Here is a 19,344-nt window from a genome sequence, read left to right as displayed (position 1 = left end):
CTTTTCTGAGTATCTGATTTTGGAAGATAAAAATTTGTTTTTTATGCTTAATGTTTAAAAATGGTCACACTGGTGAAGACACTTTATATTATTTGCCATATTGGATCTGAGTTATCATGAGAATTTTACTCCAAAATGTTCCACCTGATTCCAGCTCTATTTAAGAAACCTATGCCTCAGTGTCAGACTCCTAGACTTGCAAACAAACAAAAAATATAAAGATGTTGTCCTTGATTTATTTTCATAATAAACCAATTAAAAATACAAAAAGTTCAAAAGGGTCCCACAATTTAAAATTTTGTTTTTAAATACAAATTCACTCTGTAATATATGAATACATATAACATTAGATCTCTAAACATAATGATCTTATTTGTATCTATAAAATATTGCTCTATAGAAACAATTTTTAATGAAAAACATCTTTGAGAAATTAAATTACATATTTACAATAGAAAAAGTACTTTTATAGAAACATTTAAATCTCAAAATACTTACAAAGTCCCATATACTTCTTTTTCACCTTGTTACACAATAATGGGAAATAAAATGCACATTTTTTAATGTTAAAGTGATCTGAAAATAATTGCACCTGTAGTGACAGCTTCAATTTTGGTGAACAGGTATATCCAATATATCCACATTATGAAAACAGAAAATATCTAGTAAAGGATATAAATGGTAAATAGCTTCTTGATAAAGGAGGTGGATCTCTTCCTTTTTGCACAATGGATAATTTTTGGGACAAAATACAATAGAAACAAATTAAATTCATACTGTTCACTTGTTTACTGTCCATGTAAAAACAAAAATCATCCAGGCCACTGGCATAAAATAGATCTTTGGAATTTGCTAGAAGAATCATATACGTGGAATGAAAAAATAACCCACCATTGTAGAAAAAAACTATTGTTTTAAAGCATGGATTATAGCACTGATTACATTATTATGCAATATAGACAAATAATGCATGAAGTGTAAGAAATTTAGAATTTTGGAGAGCGATCTATAAAAGTTAAACGGCATGGTCCTTCATGCTTGCATTTTGAAACATTAATATTTTATATCATTTAGCAAGTCACAAAAATGAAATCAAGTTTATAGTATTATTCATAAAGATTAATTTCAGAAATTAAAATAACTTTGTAATGCCTGCTTTGGAATCAAATTATACATATACAGCTGATGAAGTCCCATCACATTAAGAAAATCACTGTCCACAGAGTTATTGATTTACTCATATGGTGTTGTCTCCAACTGTTCACTTTCTTGTTTAATATGCACAGCTGAGGGAAATCCATTTGAACTGGATACCATCACCACAAAAGGCTGCTGCTGGAAACTTTGCTCTAAGTCCTTGCATTCTTCTGCTGTGCTCTCCTCTGCTTCCGATTTTATCACACCTTGTATAACAGTTGGTTTAGTTTCTGGTACTTTAATAACTGAAGTGATCACTGTGTTGGATGGTTGAGCAACCACTTGTGAATTGCTGGTTGTAAATGTTACCACAGGGGTAGCAGTGCTGAAAGATGGAGAAGAAGCCATGTTGACTGTTCCATTGCAAATTGTCTGCACATTGCTGGTGAGAACTTGGTGGACCTGAGCAGGACTGAAGACAATGGATGAAGAAGGTGAGACTGGCTTTGGAGACTGCAACATAACGTTCTCCTTAAGCATAGTCATGGGCTGTGAAGTTGGGATGGCTTGCAGAATAAACTTTTGGGGTGTTGATGCAGATGTTGGATCTGCACTGGCTATCACTGTTGTTAGAGGCACTGTTTGGAGTGTTACAGTATGCAGCTGTTGGTTCCCAGGTGATACAACTACTGGAACTTGGCCAGGAGCTTGAATGGTCCTATTAAGATAGGCAAACAGAATTAGAGTTTTCTAACTTTTAATCAAACACATTACAAAATACATTTGTAATACTGTTATAATGTAACAATGTAATTTAGCATTTAACTTGGAAGTTCAATGCTAAATCCCTGATGATTATCATTATCATTATTTATTTATATAGCACCATCAATGTACATGGTGCTGTATTGGGACTTACTGGTAGGCACCAAAACATGTCACTGTCTTTCAGCCTAAATTTATCATTAGGATTGAGAAGAAGAACTAATGTAGTTGTGAGTAATCTGACAAATGAAAAGGACCAAGTTATTTTTGTACACAAGCCATACTATATAAAACTAAAGTCTGACACATGGACAATTTGATAGTAAAAGTCAAGTGTTAATGCGCTATCAACAATAGCCTTTTAATTTATGTTTTAAAATTTATGTTTTAAATTTTGTATACTTTTAATGTTTACTGTTTTTAACTTTTGTAAACCGCCCAGAGAGCTTCAGCTATGGGGCGGTATATAAATGTAATAAATAAATAAATAAAAATAATTTGAATTGACCTAGAGCCAAGCTTTACTTAAGAGATTCAGGTTCCTCTGGCATTACCTGAAGGATGCAAGCTAACTGTTCTTCAAGTCTATTCCACCCATATCCTTCAAGCTTTGAGGATGCACAGACCAAGAAGCCCAGCCAGCCATATTTTTGATGATTAGTCACTCACAGTGCCTTACTGTTGGAGGGTTAGCAACTCTAGGGGATTCTAACCTATAACACATTCACATAAATGCTCAACCCCATCCCTTTCCTGAGCAGTAAAAGCATATGAAATATCCTGAAGCTTTGTGAACAAGCTTTAGAAATCAAGTCTACATGCTCATCTGAAATAGCAGTTGGTCATTATAACTTCCTTCAAACCTGATTGATACCAAAGTATTATGAATAGTCATACAAGCAAATATGTGAATTTGCAATCCTGCTCCCATTTACGCCCACTCAAATCCATCTAAGCCTGATGGGATCTAATGTCAATACCTGGGTTCAGTTCTGCAATCTTTCTGTCTAATATACATTTTTATGACCAATCTCACACATTATACCTTGAAGACTAATCCTTGGGATTATTACATAGTCTAAATTCTAACCACACATCAACACAACAATTGGAGCTGTGATAATAAGCCCCCTGATTAGATTCCTTTTGTATCATACTCCGTTCCTTAATTATACCACTTAAAGAAGCACAAGATGGATTCTGAAGAGCAGGATTCCCCCCTCCATATACACTGAATTTTGCTGTTACAAAATGGTGGGAAAATCAAGTGAAATTAGATTATCTGAAGGGATTCATCCTATGATGGTTTCCTTAGCCAACACATTTGATAAGCTGCTGCAACAATCTATCTTATCCATAAAATGCTGGCCTTAGAATCTCCATTTTCTGTGAAGGCACCTAGTTCAAACATTATTTGATTGCCAGCACATGGAGACTGCCAAGTAAAAGAAGAAAGAAAAGCATGGCACTTTACAAATATTACATTTGTGCAATGGTAATAGAAATCATATAGGTTGCTTAAAAATTAATTAGTGTTGGCAGTACAAATTTGGAGGATTGGGTTCATTATTGCTCTTATGACTCAAAATACTGCTTTTTCATAAAGCAGTTTTTTTTTCTCCATAGCTTTAGAAGGATGAAAGATAGGCTTCTGCCTTGAAAGGCAGTCTAGAAATAAATTGGGGGGAAAAACAGGGTCTTCCATGCACTGAACTTAATTCAACCACTACATGAATCTCTTCTCCATCCCTCAACAAACCCACTACAATGTGATTAAAGTTTGCCTGTGCTCTCACTTTATTCAATTACAGTTGACAGTAAATTGTTTATTATTTTTCTTCTCTATAATTATTTTAAAGCAACTGCAACTTTCACACATACGTAAACTAAGTGCTCTCAATCAAAACTGGAAGTTTCCCAAAACACTGGTCTTCATTCTCTAGTCCAGGGGTGAACAATGTATGACCCTCCAGATATTGTTGGATTGCCAACAGCTGATGGGAGTTGAAATCCAACAATATCTGGAGGGCCACGTTCCTCATCTCTGCTCTAGTCAAACTGACTTATCAGCCGAAAAGCGCAATGAAGCAGACAACTAAAAATATGCTTTACTAGTATGTACAAACATGGTTGTAATTTGTTAAGTTAGACTGAAACTATTTTGAATGCAAGGTATTTAAGCTGAGACCAATTCCAGAGGTTAGAAATACCAGATGGAGTGATTTGAGGTGTATATTTAAAATAGTAATATTTATTGTACAGATTCTCTTCAATTAAGCCACACTATACTGTCACTCAGGTATGCAAACTTAACCTGAAGATAGAAACAGATTGTTCTACTGAGATTCCAACTAGTCTGTTCATCATTCCTGTGTTTTATATAAATATTAATTAAGACTACAGCACACTGGCAGGTTTCAACATTTGTTGTATGTGATTGTGATTTGTTGTTTCCCCACACACACACGGCATGTGGGATTACATTCATCAAATAATTCCTTTCTGACACTATAACTGTCCCTTTCTCGTGTATATACTAAATTGTGCTTATCACCTGAGCTGGTATGTTGAGGACTTTTCCAGATAGTAATTTTTGGTATAATTTACTCAGTTATTATTTATTGCTAAAGTTCCAGACGTCTTCCCTCAAAGTACCACTTCTATTGCAGGAATACAGGGCTCAAAACTACAATAAAAAGTTGCTAGGAAAATGTGGCAGATGATAGCTTGGATCCAATATTGTGCCAATGGACGTCCCTCACACCACAACGCTCCAGAGCAAATTTGGAGGGCGCCTGGGGGCTGCAGTGGGAGGAAAAATCCATTCTGCCAGTGGTTTCTCTTCCACAGCATTGACTCTAAGCCATTAATCTTGCAATTTGTTTCCAGCCTTGCTATTAAACAAGGACACAAAATAACCACTATGCTGCCAAAAGTTGCGAAGCCAGCATCATTGCCCTAAAAAATTTGGACTGCAAAAGTTTTTATATTTCTTAACTGAGACACATCCTAGTAGGTGCATAGACCAACATTTGGTAGCAGTGTGTGTGTTAATAATACTCTAAAGCAGTGGTTCCCAATTAGCTAAGTACTGCGAACCCCTTGTTTTTCAAATGCCAAGCCATGGACCCCCTACTTTTAAAAATGTGTTATCTCTATGGTAGTTACCAGTGCGAAGCAATTTTTTGGAGAAAATAAGGGGTAGCCCTTAATAAGCAAAGGATTTTAGGTATACTAAAAAAACAGACCATAAAATTTGTGGTAATTTTGATATTACCATGCAAAAATGACAATGATTTAGTTAGGAATAAAAGACAAATTTAATTTTACTAATGTCTAGTTTACAATTAAACAAATTATGACTTGTCTAGCAGCTACTAAACCTAAATGTGATGAGAGAAATCATGCCTCTTTTTGTCCCAAACAATCCCTTCCACATCCAGTTCAATATTACCTACTTTTAATCTCAAATCTGGATCAACATAGAGTGTATTTTCTTTTATTAAAATGCAGACCTTGCAGAGCTAATATGTGAATGGTGCCACGGACCCCCCTGGGGTCCGTGGACCACCAGTTAGAAACCATTGCTCTAAAGGCCATCAAAAATCAATGCAAAACACCAAAAAAAAAACTAAATAAAAGCAATTAAATAATTTGAACGCTATGGTTTTTAAAATATAAAGATGTAAGTACACACCAATTTACTACCAAGCCAGAAAAAATAATGCCTATTCTGGCAGCTATGAAAATGAATTCAGCTGTTGTCAACCGGAGTAAAAGAGCTGTTATAATTGACATGGGAATGACAAAAATCCCGCCTCTTCTCTTTTATTGTTCAGTGCACGCAATGGAGTGAAGAAAATAATAATAATAAAATGATAATAATAATACATTTGTTTATTTATTACCCGCCTCTCCCTCTGGAACACGAAACAAAATGGAAATGCCTACTTTACGTTTCAATCATACTAATGCTTTTGCACTCATTTTGTCAGTTTACAGGAAGGTACAAGGAGATGGACTTCTATTTAACCAGCTAGGTACATTTCAACTTGTATCTCCACTAAACAGTTATACTTGTATCTCCACTAAACATGAAAGCTAACATTTCAGGAGAGGGTCTTTAGTTATCCAAGGATCTTGGCACCTGCAATTCCTAATACCACCACACCATCTGTGGCTACCATCCTGTGTCCTGAACTAATCTAGAGCAAGTTGATTTGGAATATTCTATTACATTTTCATGGTTCATGAACTGCACTGGCTGCCTATTCGCTACCGGGCCAGGTTTAAGGTTCTTGTACTTGCGTACAAAGCCCTAAACAACTTGGGACCAGGATACCTGAGAGAGCGCCTTCTCCCTTACCAACCTGCCCAGTCACTGAGGTCATCCGAGGGCCTGCTCCTGGTGGTTCCACATAGATCCATCCTCCGATTAGAATCCACCAGGGGAAGAGCCTTCAGCATGATGGCTCCCCTCCTGTGGAATTCCCTGCCTCTGGAGGTCAGGCAGGCTCCAACCTTGTACTCCCTTCCAGCGCCTCCTGAAAACATCTTTATTCCAAGAAGCCTTTCCTTAATATGCAGTCTTGAATCTGTTTTTGCTTCTTTTAAATTTTGTTTTAACTGTTTTATTCTGTTTTTATTTTCATTTTATCTTGTACACCGCTCTGAAATTTTTTAATGGGAAGCGGTATATAAATATTCTAAATAAATAAATAAATAAATGGTTCACTGCAACATCTAAAAGATGTGCAAGGCTATATGATCTATCACTAGCACATCAAAATTTTGAGCTATATTCTTCAAACTTATTGTGTGTGCAAGCTAGTGACAGGTCGCAAAAGCATTGGGAAACACAGACCCCATAGAAAATTAAACAATTCTACTGTTAAGAACAGGGTACTTAACCTTACTCCATAATTTATGCTGACAGGATCAATCAGCTACTGAAACCCAAAAGACCCCTTTAAAGACCTAGCTGAAAATATACAGTTTGATTTCAACATGACTCTAGTTCAAAGAATAAATAAATAATAAATAAAAGATTTAGCTAATAGTATATTCCAGAAACATAGTCTAAAACAAAAACTACTGGCACAGATTGGATCCTACCCTGTTAATTTAAATTCATCATGGAGGAGAAAACAAGATAAACAAAAACCAATGCCTCATAATAAACAACAGGATGTGTCCAATATACAACAATAGCTAATAGTGTTTTGTTTTTTCTTCAAAAGAATATTACAAATAAGAAATCTGTGTTGCACATTTGCACTGTGGAAGTATTAACTCCTGTATCATGATAAAGCCAACATGGAGCAGAATCAACCCCTGAGATTGATTCATTCATTCCTGAGCTCCAAGGGACCCAAACAGTGCTCTGTAATGGGATTGTGTTTGCGTATGGGTTTTGTATACACAGGAATGCAGACATTTGTCTTCAAAACCAAATATACACACACACACACACACACGTGCTCTTAAAGTGGTATAACCACAAAAATGGAATTTATGAAACGGGCAAAATGCAACGTTATTTTTCCTACCCTTTCTCAGATATTGCTGGGGATGGAATAGACTCCGGTTAGCTTAGGTTTTTGGTAGTTTCATTTCCCCATTCATTTGGGGGGTAGGAACCTGGTTCATCCAAATACTTTAGAGTACAACTTACACAATTCTTGACTATTGGCCACTCTTGTTGGGGCTGATGAGAGTTGTAGTCCAAAACATCCCAAGGGCATCAGATTGCCTACCAATTAAATGTATGTTTTTGAAAAAACTGAAGTGTGCAGGGCAGATGAAAAACGATAAGACAACTGACTCCATAACTGATCACAAGTACATGGAGTATGAAGTTGTTCAGGTTCGCTAAAAACAACAAAAACTATTTTTAAACAAATATTCAAACAACTGCTAATGTCCATAGTAGCCCCATTAGCATACCAAGGTTAAAATAGAAATATAGGGGGGATTCACACATGTGTATTGCATTCATGTGTATTTCACAGCATGTTTAACTGCATTCATTTGAATTCATTACAATATAAATCTTTTCCATTAAAAGAACTGCCACACCCAATTGCAAAATTCTTTCAACAGAATGTTGAAATCTGCCTGACTTCCTGATTAGTGCCTTGCAGATAGCCATGATAATATTCTGATATATCTAATAAGCAGCAGGATTATAATCCCCATACTAAATATTTATTTAGTTAGGTAACAGCATAGTAGAGGGTCAGTGACGAACTCATCCAGGGACTCTTTTCACTCCAGTTTCCCCCATTACCTCCCCCTGGACCCAACACTTTCCCCCTCTTTTCCCATTTGCTCCAATTCTCTTTGCTTGCTCAGGCTTTGCCTGAGACTGACATCTGTGTGCAGACCCATCATGCCAAGCAAGGAAGTTCCAGGCCTTGTAAGGCACTTCAGCAACTCCTGCTACCCTATTCTGTGGGTGTGACAACTGCCAAATAAAGTTCACATTCTGCAATTGCTGATCTATGTTTCCGGCTGCCAAAAGGGCAGGGAGCAGTGCTGCCATTGAAGCAGAGACTGAAACTGATAGTGATGGCTATAACTCAGAAAATGAGTCTGATTAAATTTCATGCATATTGATTGAATCTTGGTCCCCCACCCCTTTTTCTCAGTTCTTTTTATGAGAACGGGTGCTTTATGTCCGCTAGACACTGTGGAGGACTAGCAGAGACATAAATAATTTTCTTTGTTTCTAATGTTGATAGTTTCCTCTGTTGTTGTTTAAATTATTTTTAGTCTGCTTCTCATAAACTGGCAAAACCAAAGAGGTTCCTTACAGTTCAGGTGTTCCTAACAGTTCGGGAGCTTGCTGCTCCATTTGTTACCAAAAAAAGTAAAAAAGTAAATTCAATTTATAATAGTTGTTTGAATACACTGTACTTTTAATATACCAAATGTAATAATTTTATGCCAAACCAACTTGGACATAATTACATTTTATGTTCCTAAACTAACAAAGTGACTTCCAATCTGTAAAAAGTGCTAATATTGCATTATTTCAAATTTTCCAAAAATTTCCACGGCGTCAAAATTTCCAGAAATTTTTACATCTCTAGTGAAGAGGCATAAAACAGAGAGCTCCGGCTATTGGGCGGTATAGAAATGTAATAAATAAATAAATAAATAAATAAAATAAGGATTCACAATGGTTGAAGAGAATGTGGGCCTGTTTTTGGCTGGCAGGACTAGGTTTCCCAACAAAAAGCATTGTTTCTGTTTTGAAGCTAAAATCTTCTATTTTCTGTCTATGGGAATGATATGTACTGTGCCTTCCATAAATTGCTCTGAGAAGTATTCAAAGATTTATTCAGATCTGCTAACTGAAAAAAGCCAGGAGTAGGTGTACCTGCTATAAGAACCAGAGAACCAGCGACCATTCTGACTTGCAATAATCAAATAATTATATATCATGCAGTTCAAATAGGCGTAATTGCTTATAAACACAGATGCTAGGCAGCTACTCTTTTAAATCTGGCCATACCTGACTAGAAGGACAGGACAAATAAATTGAAACATCAATTTCTGGGATGATTATAGCTAGCGCTTGATTACATTCCTGAAATTGCACTTAACATTTGTGAGTTCTCCAGAAGCAAGCATTTCTGATTGGTTTAACAACCACTGGCTCCCCACTGCATTATGGTGGGTCCCACTGGTCCCAACCATGTGAGACAACAGCCTTTAACTGAAGATGCCAGCGATTGAACCTGAGACCTTATACAGAAAAAACAAGTGCTCTACCATGGAGTTGAAGTTCCTGCGTGCTTTAGACATTTGCGTTCAAACTTGAGTTCAGCCATTAATTAGTTAGTGGCCTTGAACAAATCAATACCACTTGGCTTTGGTTCACAGTCAAATAAGACTGGGTAATAAGTGTAAATGACAGATAACTGTAGTTGTCCGTTGGAGTATTGCTGCTAATCTGCAAATTCTGCTCAACTTCTTTTCTGCATCTCAGATTACTTCTGTTCAATTCTTTGTTAATGTGGAATCACAATATAGAGAAGACAACCAGCTTGATTGCAATCTCAAGTCTTTCCATGATACAGAACAATGCTAGCATTGACTCAAATCTTCACTGCAGAAGTCCTGTGCTTTAACAAACACAGATATCTTAGGACATCCTTTTTGTCATGTCAAAGCTGCGTTCTTAAAAAATAAGTTTGCTGCCATATTCTCACTCAGAAAAGGATAGATAGCATATAGTGATAGTAACACAGGCTGAACAATCACATTCCCTAGCTGTGAACCTAGTCACTACAGGGTCTTGTTACACTGAATCACTGAAGGCAGATGGCTCGAAACAAACAGGAATGGAACCTTAAGTTTAGAAGGCGAAAAACCCAGTGTGTGGAACTAGCCTTCATTAAAGCTAACCTCAATATTAAATGGCATTTCTAAGCACTGCTTTCAAGTACATTAGCACCATTTGACAGTAAAAGAAAGGTGAAGTAAAGTACTGAGAACTTCAATTGATTACGTTTTAATAACTAGGATATTTCTATCCCCTAATCACAATCCAAATATTTCTTCAGAAGAGTAACTTATTGACAAGACACTGTATGCACAAAATTAATTGAAGAGTGCAATAAGAGCTTCTCTAAGAGCCATGCTTTCAAGTTCTGCACCTGATAATGGCAACATTGAGTGGTGATTTGCATGTGGAAATAAGCCACAAGGCATCTAAAACCCAATGTCATTCCAAATCCAATACTTGCAAGTGGAGTCAATTCACACATTTAGCTGCATTTTACCACACACTGAGTAATCAAAATGATCAGAAATCAGGAGTGTGAATCAGCCCTATGAAGGAAAAGATAATTCATCTTGTCCCAGCCTGCATGTATGAGTGAAGGGAAGGAATATTCAATCAGGCACGCCTTTCCAGACAGTATATGCAAGCAACTGTATGGTAAATATGACACCCTTGTTGTCCTGATGATGCTGATACACTGGCCACACCCACAATGTTAGGAAAGTGCAAAAGAAAAAGATCCGCTGAAGTGACTAAAGGGGTGTATTATTTAAATGAAGAAAGCCTGAAATAAAGCACTATTTTTTAATGACCAAAGGGTGAAATTGATAGAGGTTTATAAAAGAAATGATTGGACATAACTTTTTAAGGGGAAATTTATTCACCAGTGCAAATGGAGAGAAATGAAACATAGTCTTTCAGTGCTTGGACATTCAGGTCATTCAGTGAAATCAACTGGCAGGAGGTCCAGGACACACACATATTTGGATGAGGGTGAACAAACTGAAGCTTAATCCAGATAAGACAGAGGTGCTCCTGGTCAGTCGAAAGGCAGATCAGGGAATAGGGATTCAGCTTGTGCTGGATGGGTTTACACTCCCCCTGAAGACACAGGTCCGCAGCTTGGGTGTACTTCTGGATTCAGCCGAGCCTGGATGCTCAGGTTTCGGCGGTGGCCAGGAGTGCATTTGCACAGTTAAAGCTAGTGCACCAGCTGCACCGGTTCCTAGAGATGTTGGACCAGGCCATCGTGACACATGCCTTAGTTACATCCCAATTGGATTACTGTAACACGCTCTACGTGGGGCTGCCTTTAAAGAGTGTTCAGAAACTCCAGCTGGTTCAAAGAGCTGCAGCCAGATTGTTGAGCGGGGCTGTTTGATTGTTGATGGGGAGCATACAACTCCCGTATTAAAACAGCTCCACTGGCTTCCAGGCACAATTCAAAGTGCTGGTTATGACCCATAAAGCCCTATATGGCTTGGGTCCAGGTTATTTGAAAGAACGTATTCTCCCTTATGAGCCTGCCCGTGCTTTAAGATCTTCTGGAGAAGCCCTTCTTTCAGTCCCACCATCTTCACAGGCATGCTTGGTGGGAACATGAGAGAGGGCCTTCTCGGTGGCTGCTCCAGTGCTTTGGAACTCTCTTCCAGGGGAAGCTAGGCTGGCTCCCCTCTTGATGGGCTTTCGGAAGCAGGCTAAAACTTGTTTGTTCCAGCAGGCCTTTGGAGAATAATCTGCCCCCCGCCCATGTATGTTAATGACTTATAATTTTGTTGTGTTTTTTAAACATATATATATATATATATATATATATATATACACACACACACACACACACTGTATGTTTTAAACTTTGTAAGGCCACCCTGAGGCCCAGTATTGGGCAAAAGGCGGGATACAAATAAATATAATAATAATAGTAACAACAACAACAACAATAATAATATCACATAAGCCACCTATGATATTTAATATTTGCACAATTTCTGATGCCTCCAAGGACACAAACCATCTGTGTGTGATGGCCCATCAGAGGCTTGATAAACATGCACTTTTTGCTGCTTGCCTGGAACTGCCAGGCCACAATACATGGTTGTGTGTTGGTTGTTCATGGGTCACAAGAGGAGCAGGTCTGACTGCTATTCCAGAGGCCCTTTGGCATGGTTGGAGATGTGAAGACCCAGGAAAAAAGTCAGGACAATTCAGAAGATATTCCCCCCCTTTCTTTTCCAAGGACCGTTTTTGTTATTTTTTTCTCTGAAAAAATGAACAATTTTGTATAATAATTTGAAAAATCCAATCGGCTCCAACAAGATAACATTTTGCTAGCTTTTTTTGCCACTTCAAAGTTTTTCCCGGTCATTAGATCAGATATTCAAGATTCCAGCAGCAGCACCAAATTTATGTTTCTCTGTTTTGCACCTGCTTTGACTTTCTTACCTTACGTTTTGAACAGAAGGATTCAATGTCTCCTCCAGCATGTTACTGGTTACTGCTGTGTGTCCTTCTGGGATGGATTGCACTGGTTGCATTAAATGAACTGTCCGATAAAGTTGAGTTGGATGTACTGGATGAGCTGACTGCATCGTCCTCAAAATTTCTGATGCCACAGTAGGCGGTTGCTGTTGTAGAGTTTCCATAGGCTGCTGAAGTTGGGTAGACTTGGAGTTAACTGGCATCTTTAAAACAGCAGCAGATCCTCCTCTTGGCCCTGTGTTTGAAGATGCTTTGGACCGGCCCACCTGGTTTCTATTAGCCATAGGTGTTGAGAGTAAAGGTGAATCAGGGGAGTCTGTACTTGAACTTGGATCATCGTCATCATCTATGTAGATGAGGTCTTTTGGCATTTCTTTAAACTGATATACCAAACGTTGCCCCTCTACTTTGGCCAGAATTCCTCTTTGGTAATAGTATCTGTTCAAAGCAAGAAAATACATCAAGGGTTATTCAAAAGAAAACATAAAGGGGGGAACCTGTCTAAATGAATACTTCAATAAAAGTTTATTGCACCAACATACCTTTTAGAATAATGAACAGAAATCATTTATTGTTATTTCTACTATTGCCACTAAGCCGTTAAAATTTACGCAGTTTCTCCTAACAGATTATTTTTCTATCATGAAAGATGTATGTACAGCCATTGTGTCCTCCATTCACAGAAGTTTCTTTGCTCCCGTGGCAGCTTCCAAGAATGGAAGGCGGAGGGAAGTGATTTCTGCAAATACCCACGTTCTCCTGCAGACTCTAATGCCACTGACCATACAGTTCTAAAGGGTTCATCAAACCTCTGAAGATTTTGGTTGCATGCAGGAAGTTGCAGAAGAAAAGGAATCAGTGGAAATTGCCTTCCCCTCTTCAGTTTACATAAGCTTCTGGTTGAAGCACCTTGTGTGAGTGGAGAGACACAATTGGATACAACCCATAGTGCCCAAATTACTACTGGAATAATTGTTTTCACATCAGTACAGAACAGGGCCCATGTGGCTTGATTATAACTCACTGTAAACCACAACACAGCTGTGGGTCGAAGATGATCATGACCAGTATAGCAGTTGGTATCCATGCTACAAGTGGAAGTTTGTGAGTAATGATACTCAGTGAGTATCTGCTTGATTGCTACAGGGACTCTTTGGCACGACTAGAGATGTGAAGGCCCAGGGAAAAAAATCAGGACAATTCAGGACAGATTTTTTTCCTCTCTTTGTTCCAAGGATCTTGGGGGTGGGGTGTTCCCCTGGAAGAATTGAACTATTTTGGATAATAAAATATTTTCTTTTAGCACAATGAATAAAACATTTAAGGCATGCTCTTCGCGTATTGGTACTCGACCTTCACTCCCCAAAAATGAATGGAGATTTTGGATATATTACTTTCATTCTCTATTAAAATTATTGATCTAATATATCCTTTACTGATTTATCATGTTATTTCCCAACATTTGAGGTAATTATATCATAATATGTGAAGAAAATGTTTAGTCTTGAGTTTGAGCGTACTGAGTTTCTGGGCTTGTTCTGGTTTGATGCAGTAGCAGTCAATGAATGTAGTTGTAAAGTATGCTTGGTTACCATTTCTATTAAGTAAGAGAATTTTTCCTAGCTAAGTAAGCTCTCAATAGCTTTACTTTCCTCTGAGACTAGAGGCTTCCAAGTAGGGATGGATTGACTCACTGCCATCTGGCTCCTCCAGGTGGTCGCCAAGCCATTGTTCCCTCCCCCCCACACACCGGACCCATTTTCTGAGCTTCCATGCACACCTAGATCTGCAAAGGGACCATTTATGCAACATTACAGGCATAAATGGACCACTCATACCTATAATGTTGCGTAAATGACCCCTTTACGACTGCTATTTGCACATTACTTTTACAAACATCCCCGAGCCACCATTTCTACAAAAATGGTGTCTCGCTATGGGAATGGCCGGCTGGTGGACCCACTTATTGGGCACGTGGGTGCTTGGTGAATAGATCCACGAGAGCCCCGTGCCTTAGTGCAGGGGAGTCCATCAGACTCCAACCCCACCATGGACTCTCGCAACATTCCAAGCTCTTGCTGGCAGGATGGGAGGAGCAACTGAGGCTTTTTTGCCTTGACACCTTCCTTTGCAGAGTTTTTCACTAGACAGGCCTCTGAACCCATCTAACTGACATGCACTGCTGGAATGGGCTGGGGGGCAGTGGCTAGGAGGCATTTGGATACAGTAGATTCATGGCCTCTCCTCTCCTCACTCACAAACAGGCCACTGTCCCTCCTTCTCCTTTTTCTTCTTGAGGTCATAGCTCAGACCTCAGAAGTGCCACAGTGCTGGGAGGGGGAGTGTTTAGCCACTGTCTACTGCAGGAATAGGCGAGGGTTTTTTTAGGTACATGAGCCCATTTGTCCTTTCTTTTCAGGCTGATGGGCACATTTGTCATTTCCCCCCCATTTTGGCAGGGGTTTCCCTGGTTTTTTGCCCACCTCCGCCCCCAGATATGGTCTTCTCTTGCTTCCCCGCCTTCCTTCTTCTCCCCCACCAGCTCAGGATTTCCTTCTCATTCCCCTCCTGCCTGATGCCACTTTTCCTGCTGCCTGCTTTCCCCTGTAGCTTTTGCCTGCCACCGTCCACCTCTCCCACTGCTTCTGCCATCCACCTTCGCCTGCCCACTGCATGCTCCTTCTTCCGCCTTCCCCCAGGCCCCAACACACAAACACACACACACCACGCACACACTCTGTTGCCACCACTTCTGCTGTACATCACTTCCGCTGCGCATGCTATGGTGCTTCTGTTCACCTTAGAGCAAGGAAGTTGGTAGATAAGTTTGCCAACTTCCTGCTTCCTGGCTGCAGAGGTGAGCAGCAAGCAAGTGGCAGGGGAAGGAAAAACAAGTGGTGGGGAATCCCAAGCATCCTATGGGCCCCTCAGACACTGCCTAGGCACCATCAAATTGTATTCTAAAGTACTATTATTTATATATTTGCTTACTTATATACTTATAAACTTATATGTTACTTACTTATATACTTTATCACCCCGTCAAATAAAGTTTTCCAGTGCTCCTTACACAAACCCACATCAAACCAACAATCAACACATTATATACTACAACAGAGTAACACAAAATTAAAAACACCAGAAAAAAAGAAGTCGATGCAGAGACAAAAGCTCTTTAAAGACCTTGGATAATAAAAGCTGTTTGATGGCGCTGAAAAGATAGCAAAATTGGCACCAGGTGACTTTTTAACTTTTCAACTGATCTAGAACTCAAGTTTGAACAAAAATGTAAAAGATGTAGGAACAACAATTTCTGATGAACAATCACAAATATTTAGAAATATTAATGATTAATATTGTTACATACATTTTGAAATTACACCTGTTTTGATAAGCTACTGAATATGCATTTAAAGAGAAGTAGACATTTTAGGAGGCTTTCAACCTCATGATATTCATTTGCAGCTAAGAGAATGTAGGTATTTTCTTAACTTCACATACCTGAGGGCTCTGCCCATTGTTTCGTAATTCATATCGGGTTTGTTTTTGTGCTTTCCCCACAACCTTGACACAGCCTTGGAATCTACTAGCTTAAAAATGCCCTTTTCTCTTTGAGTCCATTTAATGTATTTAGGACAAGTAGCCTTGTCCTGAAGCAGTGCTAGTAAGAACTCCCAGAGATAAATTGTATTTCCTGAAACAAATAAATGAAAAGCTTTTCAGAAATAAATACACACTAAACCCAAAAATCCTCATTTTTACAATAAGACATTACTTTTTCTTCTTTTTTAAAAGAAGTTCCAACCTTATGCTCATTTTTCAACATATAAAATTTGAAGCCAACTATTTCTTGGTTTGAGGCTTTAATTTGGCCCATGTGGACTGGACCATTTGTAGGTTCCTTGTGGTGGGAACCAGCCCAATAATGTCCGAGGCCTCCACGCAAGTGCCCCACATTTCCAATAGCACTGGCACTACGTAGAGAACTCTATATGACCATAGCAACCTAGCTGGTAAGGAGCCCTTGTGTAGAGCTGGAAACATTTTCAGCAGCCTTTGTAAAGAGGGCTATAATGGCTGAATCCATTCTGATTCTCACTTAACAATAAACTCACCTGCAAGAAATGTCATTCTTTTGTAACGCTGCATTAAGAATAAATAATACTACTGTACACTGGAAGAACCATCTATATCTTAAGAAAAGAGCATAGCATAAAACAGAAAGCACCAGCAACATATTATTCTATGGTGGTAGGGGAAAATACAGAAGTTGCCAAGGAATGGGTAGGAGTAATCTCCCAGTTATCCATTTTGCTGTTATCACGTATATACCACAACTTGACTTCAGATGAAATCAGGAAATTCCTTTTATTTCTTCCCAACCTCTATGATCAAAATGAAGCAGCCCTGCTGTTAGCTGGTATTTCACTCCTACATTATCCAGAATTTGTTACACTCGGCGCTATTCCACAGCCCTCAGCTCACAAAGTCCATGCTTACCCTTCCCATCTTTATTTTTCTTTTTCACTGATATGTTTGGAGTCAGAGTAGGTGACTCTGATCGTGGAGCTTTGGGTTTCTTCCCTGAAAGAAGAACACTGTTATATAAGCTTTCACAATGAAACTATGAAATAGACACAGTACAGTCAATTCACTCAGTGGACACCGATTCCTGCGTCCATCCTCACAGCCAAATTTTATTTATTTATTACATTTATATCCTGCCTTTCTCCCAAAAACGGTGCTTAAGGCAGCTGAGAATAAAAAAAAATACAGATAAAAACAATCTCAATCAAAAATTACTCCCAAATATTTATAAGTTTTAACCTGTTCAATTGAATGCCCATTTATCTGCCAATGATGTTTAATCCACTTTCTGGTAAAAACCAAGACTTTAGATTTAGTGTAATTAATTACCAACGTTTCAGTTTTACGATAAATGCCTAAAGCTCTTAATAACCGCCTCAAGCCAATGCATGTCAAAGAGAGAAGTACCGCGTCATCTGCATATAGTAAAATAGACAAAAGTCTATGTGCCAACTTGGGAGGGTGAGAGTTTAGAACTCCTTGACCAAAGAGTTGATATAAATGTTAAACAAGGTGGGAGCAAGAACACGGCCCTGTCTAACACCAATGTGAGTTGGAATCGCTCTGGTCAGATGGCCTACACGGTCGCATCTCACCTGCACCCACATTTTATCATAGAGGCTACGAATAAGAAACAACAATCGCCTATCAATGTTGGTATCCTCAAGCCTTTGCCACAACCTGTCTCTCCGGATTAGATCGAAAGCAGACTTAAAGTCGATGAAGGCTGTGTAAAGTGTCCCTCCGGAAACAGAGGAGTATTTCTCAGCCAGATGTTGTAGTACAAGTCCCATTTTATTCCATCGGTTTGGGAATATTATATGTGCTCATATTGTTGTGTTGTTTTGCTAGTCTTGTGACCGTAAATAAAATTAATTCAATCTCAATCAAAACATAGCATAAGAACAAATCAAAGAACACAAAACACAATAAAATCAATATAAAATCAATAAACAGCAACTAATCATTTAAAAAAACCTTCAGCAACAAACTAGCTTACATCCTAAATGCCTACCTGGATAAAAGCATCTTGTCTCCCAGCAAAAGGACAACAAAAAGGGAGACATCATGTCCCTTCTTAGCAAGGAGATCTCCAGAGCGTACGAGTGGCCACTCAGAAGGCCCTCTCTTGCATCCCCACCAAATATGCCCCTGATGGCGGTGGGACCAAGATAAAGGCTTCCCACAAAGACCAGACAGGCTTTTACAGAAGAATGGTTGTTTCTCAATATACATTGGTAATTGTGTACTATAAACGCACACTCAGATAAGAAACTACACTTGTAGGTGGCTTTTTAGCACACATCAATGTTTCCTTACCTTTTCTCTTCTTTGGTTGCTCAAGTGCTAGAGTGCTTGGTGATTCAGCAAATGCATCTTGGATTTGGTGTACCTCAACTACTTCTGGGATCCCATCCACTGTGACTGACACATGCGTAATAGGGCCAATGTCAACATCATCCTCTACTCCAAACACATGTGCTTCAGAAAAACAGCAAAGAGATCATGAAATACCTGACCAGTTTTAGCATACCTCTTAGCAATCAGGTTAAAAAAAAAACAAGATTCTGTTGACTAAGACTGCCAATAACTCTAATGAATCTGAATTATCTTAATTAACCCTTTAAAAAAATACAGTGTTTCAATAACTTGAATCAATATAATATAGTTTATAGTTTCTCTTGACTAATTACTACTTAACTGCAATTTTACAGGACTGTTGAGAAGAAGCCTACAAAAATGAATGAGGTTTTATAATCCCAGCAAATTTGTAGTTAATGAAATAACTGATTGATGTGAAGATCTGCAGCTTGTGCCAAGGTAAAGAAAAGTTGATAATTGAATGTAGAAAGAGAATAATGCTGTGAATATTAAATATTTGAGTATGCCACTTGACTTCTTAAAATCAAGAGATTAGCACAAAATGAATGGGTTGTTAATAAACTTTCTGAGAAGATAAGCCCCAACCTGCTCAACAGTGCAATGGCAAAACTACAAGTGAAACTACTAGAGAATTTAAAAAGCCTGTTTTGCAAAATCCTCTTTCTGCAGAATCCAACACAGTCACACATTTTTATTTTTAT

The 19,344-nt window shown here is 38.5% G+C and overlaps 1 protein-coding gene across 2 annotated transcripts in view; it reads right to left on the bottom strand.

The window, feature by feature from the left end:
- Positions 1–216: 216 nt before the first annotated feature.
- ELF1 (E74 like ETS transcription factor 1) overlaps positions 217–19,344 on the bottom strand; it is an 84,802-nt gene continuing 65,674 nt past the window's right edge. For both annotated transcript variants that reach the window (XM_063125976.1, XM_063125974.1), the window contains exons 5-9: positions 18,581–18,742; positions 17,174–17,257; positions 16,175–16,367; positions 12,638–13,111; positions 217–1,855 (exon numbers count right to left, since the gene is read on the bottom strand). In XM_063125976.1, the coding sequence (XP_062982046.1) occupies positions 1,234–1,855; positions 12,638–13,111; positions 16,175–16,367; positions 17,174–17,257; positions 18,581–18,742 (1,535 nt within the window). In that variant the 3' untranslated portion in view covers positions 217–1,233. The remainder of the gene's footprint in view (positions 1,856–12,637; positions 13,112–16,174; positions 16,368–17,173; positions 17,258–18,580; positions 18,743–19,344) is intronic.

This window comes from Elgaria multicarinata, chromosome 5 (genome assembly GCF_023053635.1).
Source record: "Elgaria multicarinata webbii isolate HBS135686 ecotype San Diego chromosome 5, rElgMul1.1.pri, whole genome shotgun sequence".
NCBI lineage: Eukaryota > Metazoa > Chordata > Lepidosauria > Squamata > Anguidae > Elgaria > Elgaria multicarinata.
This window is presented reverse-complemented; position numbering and strand designations above follow the sequence as displayed.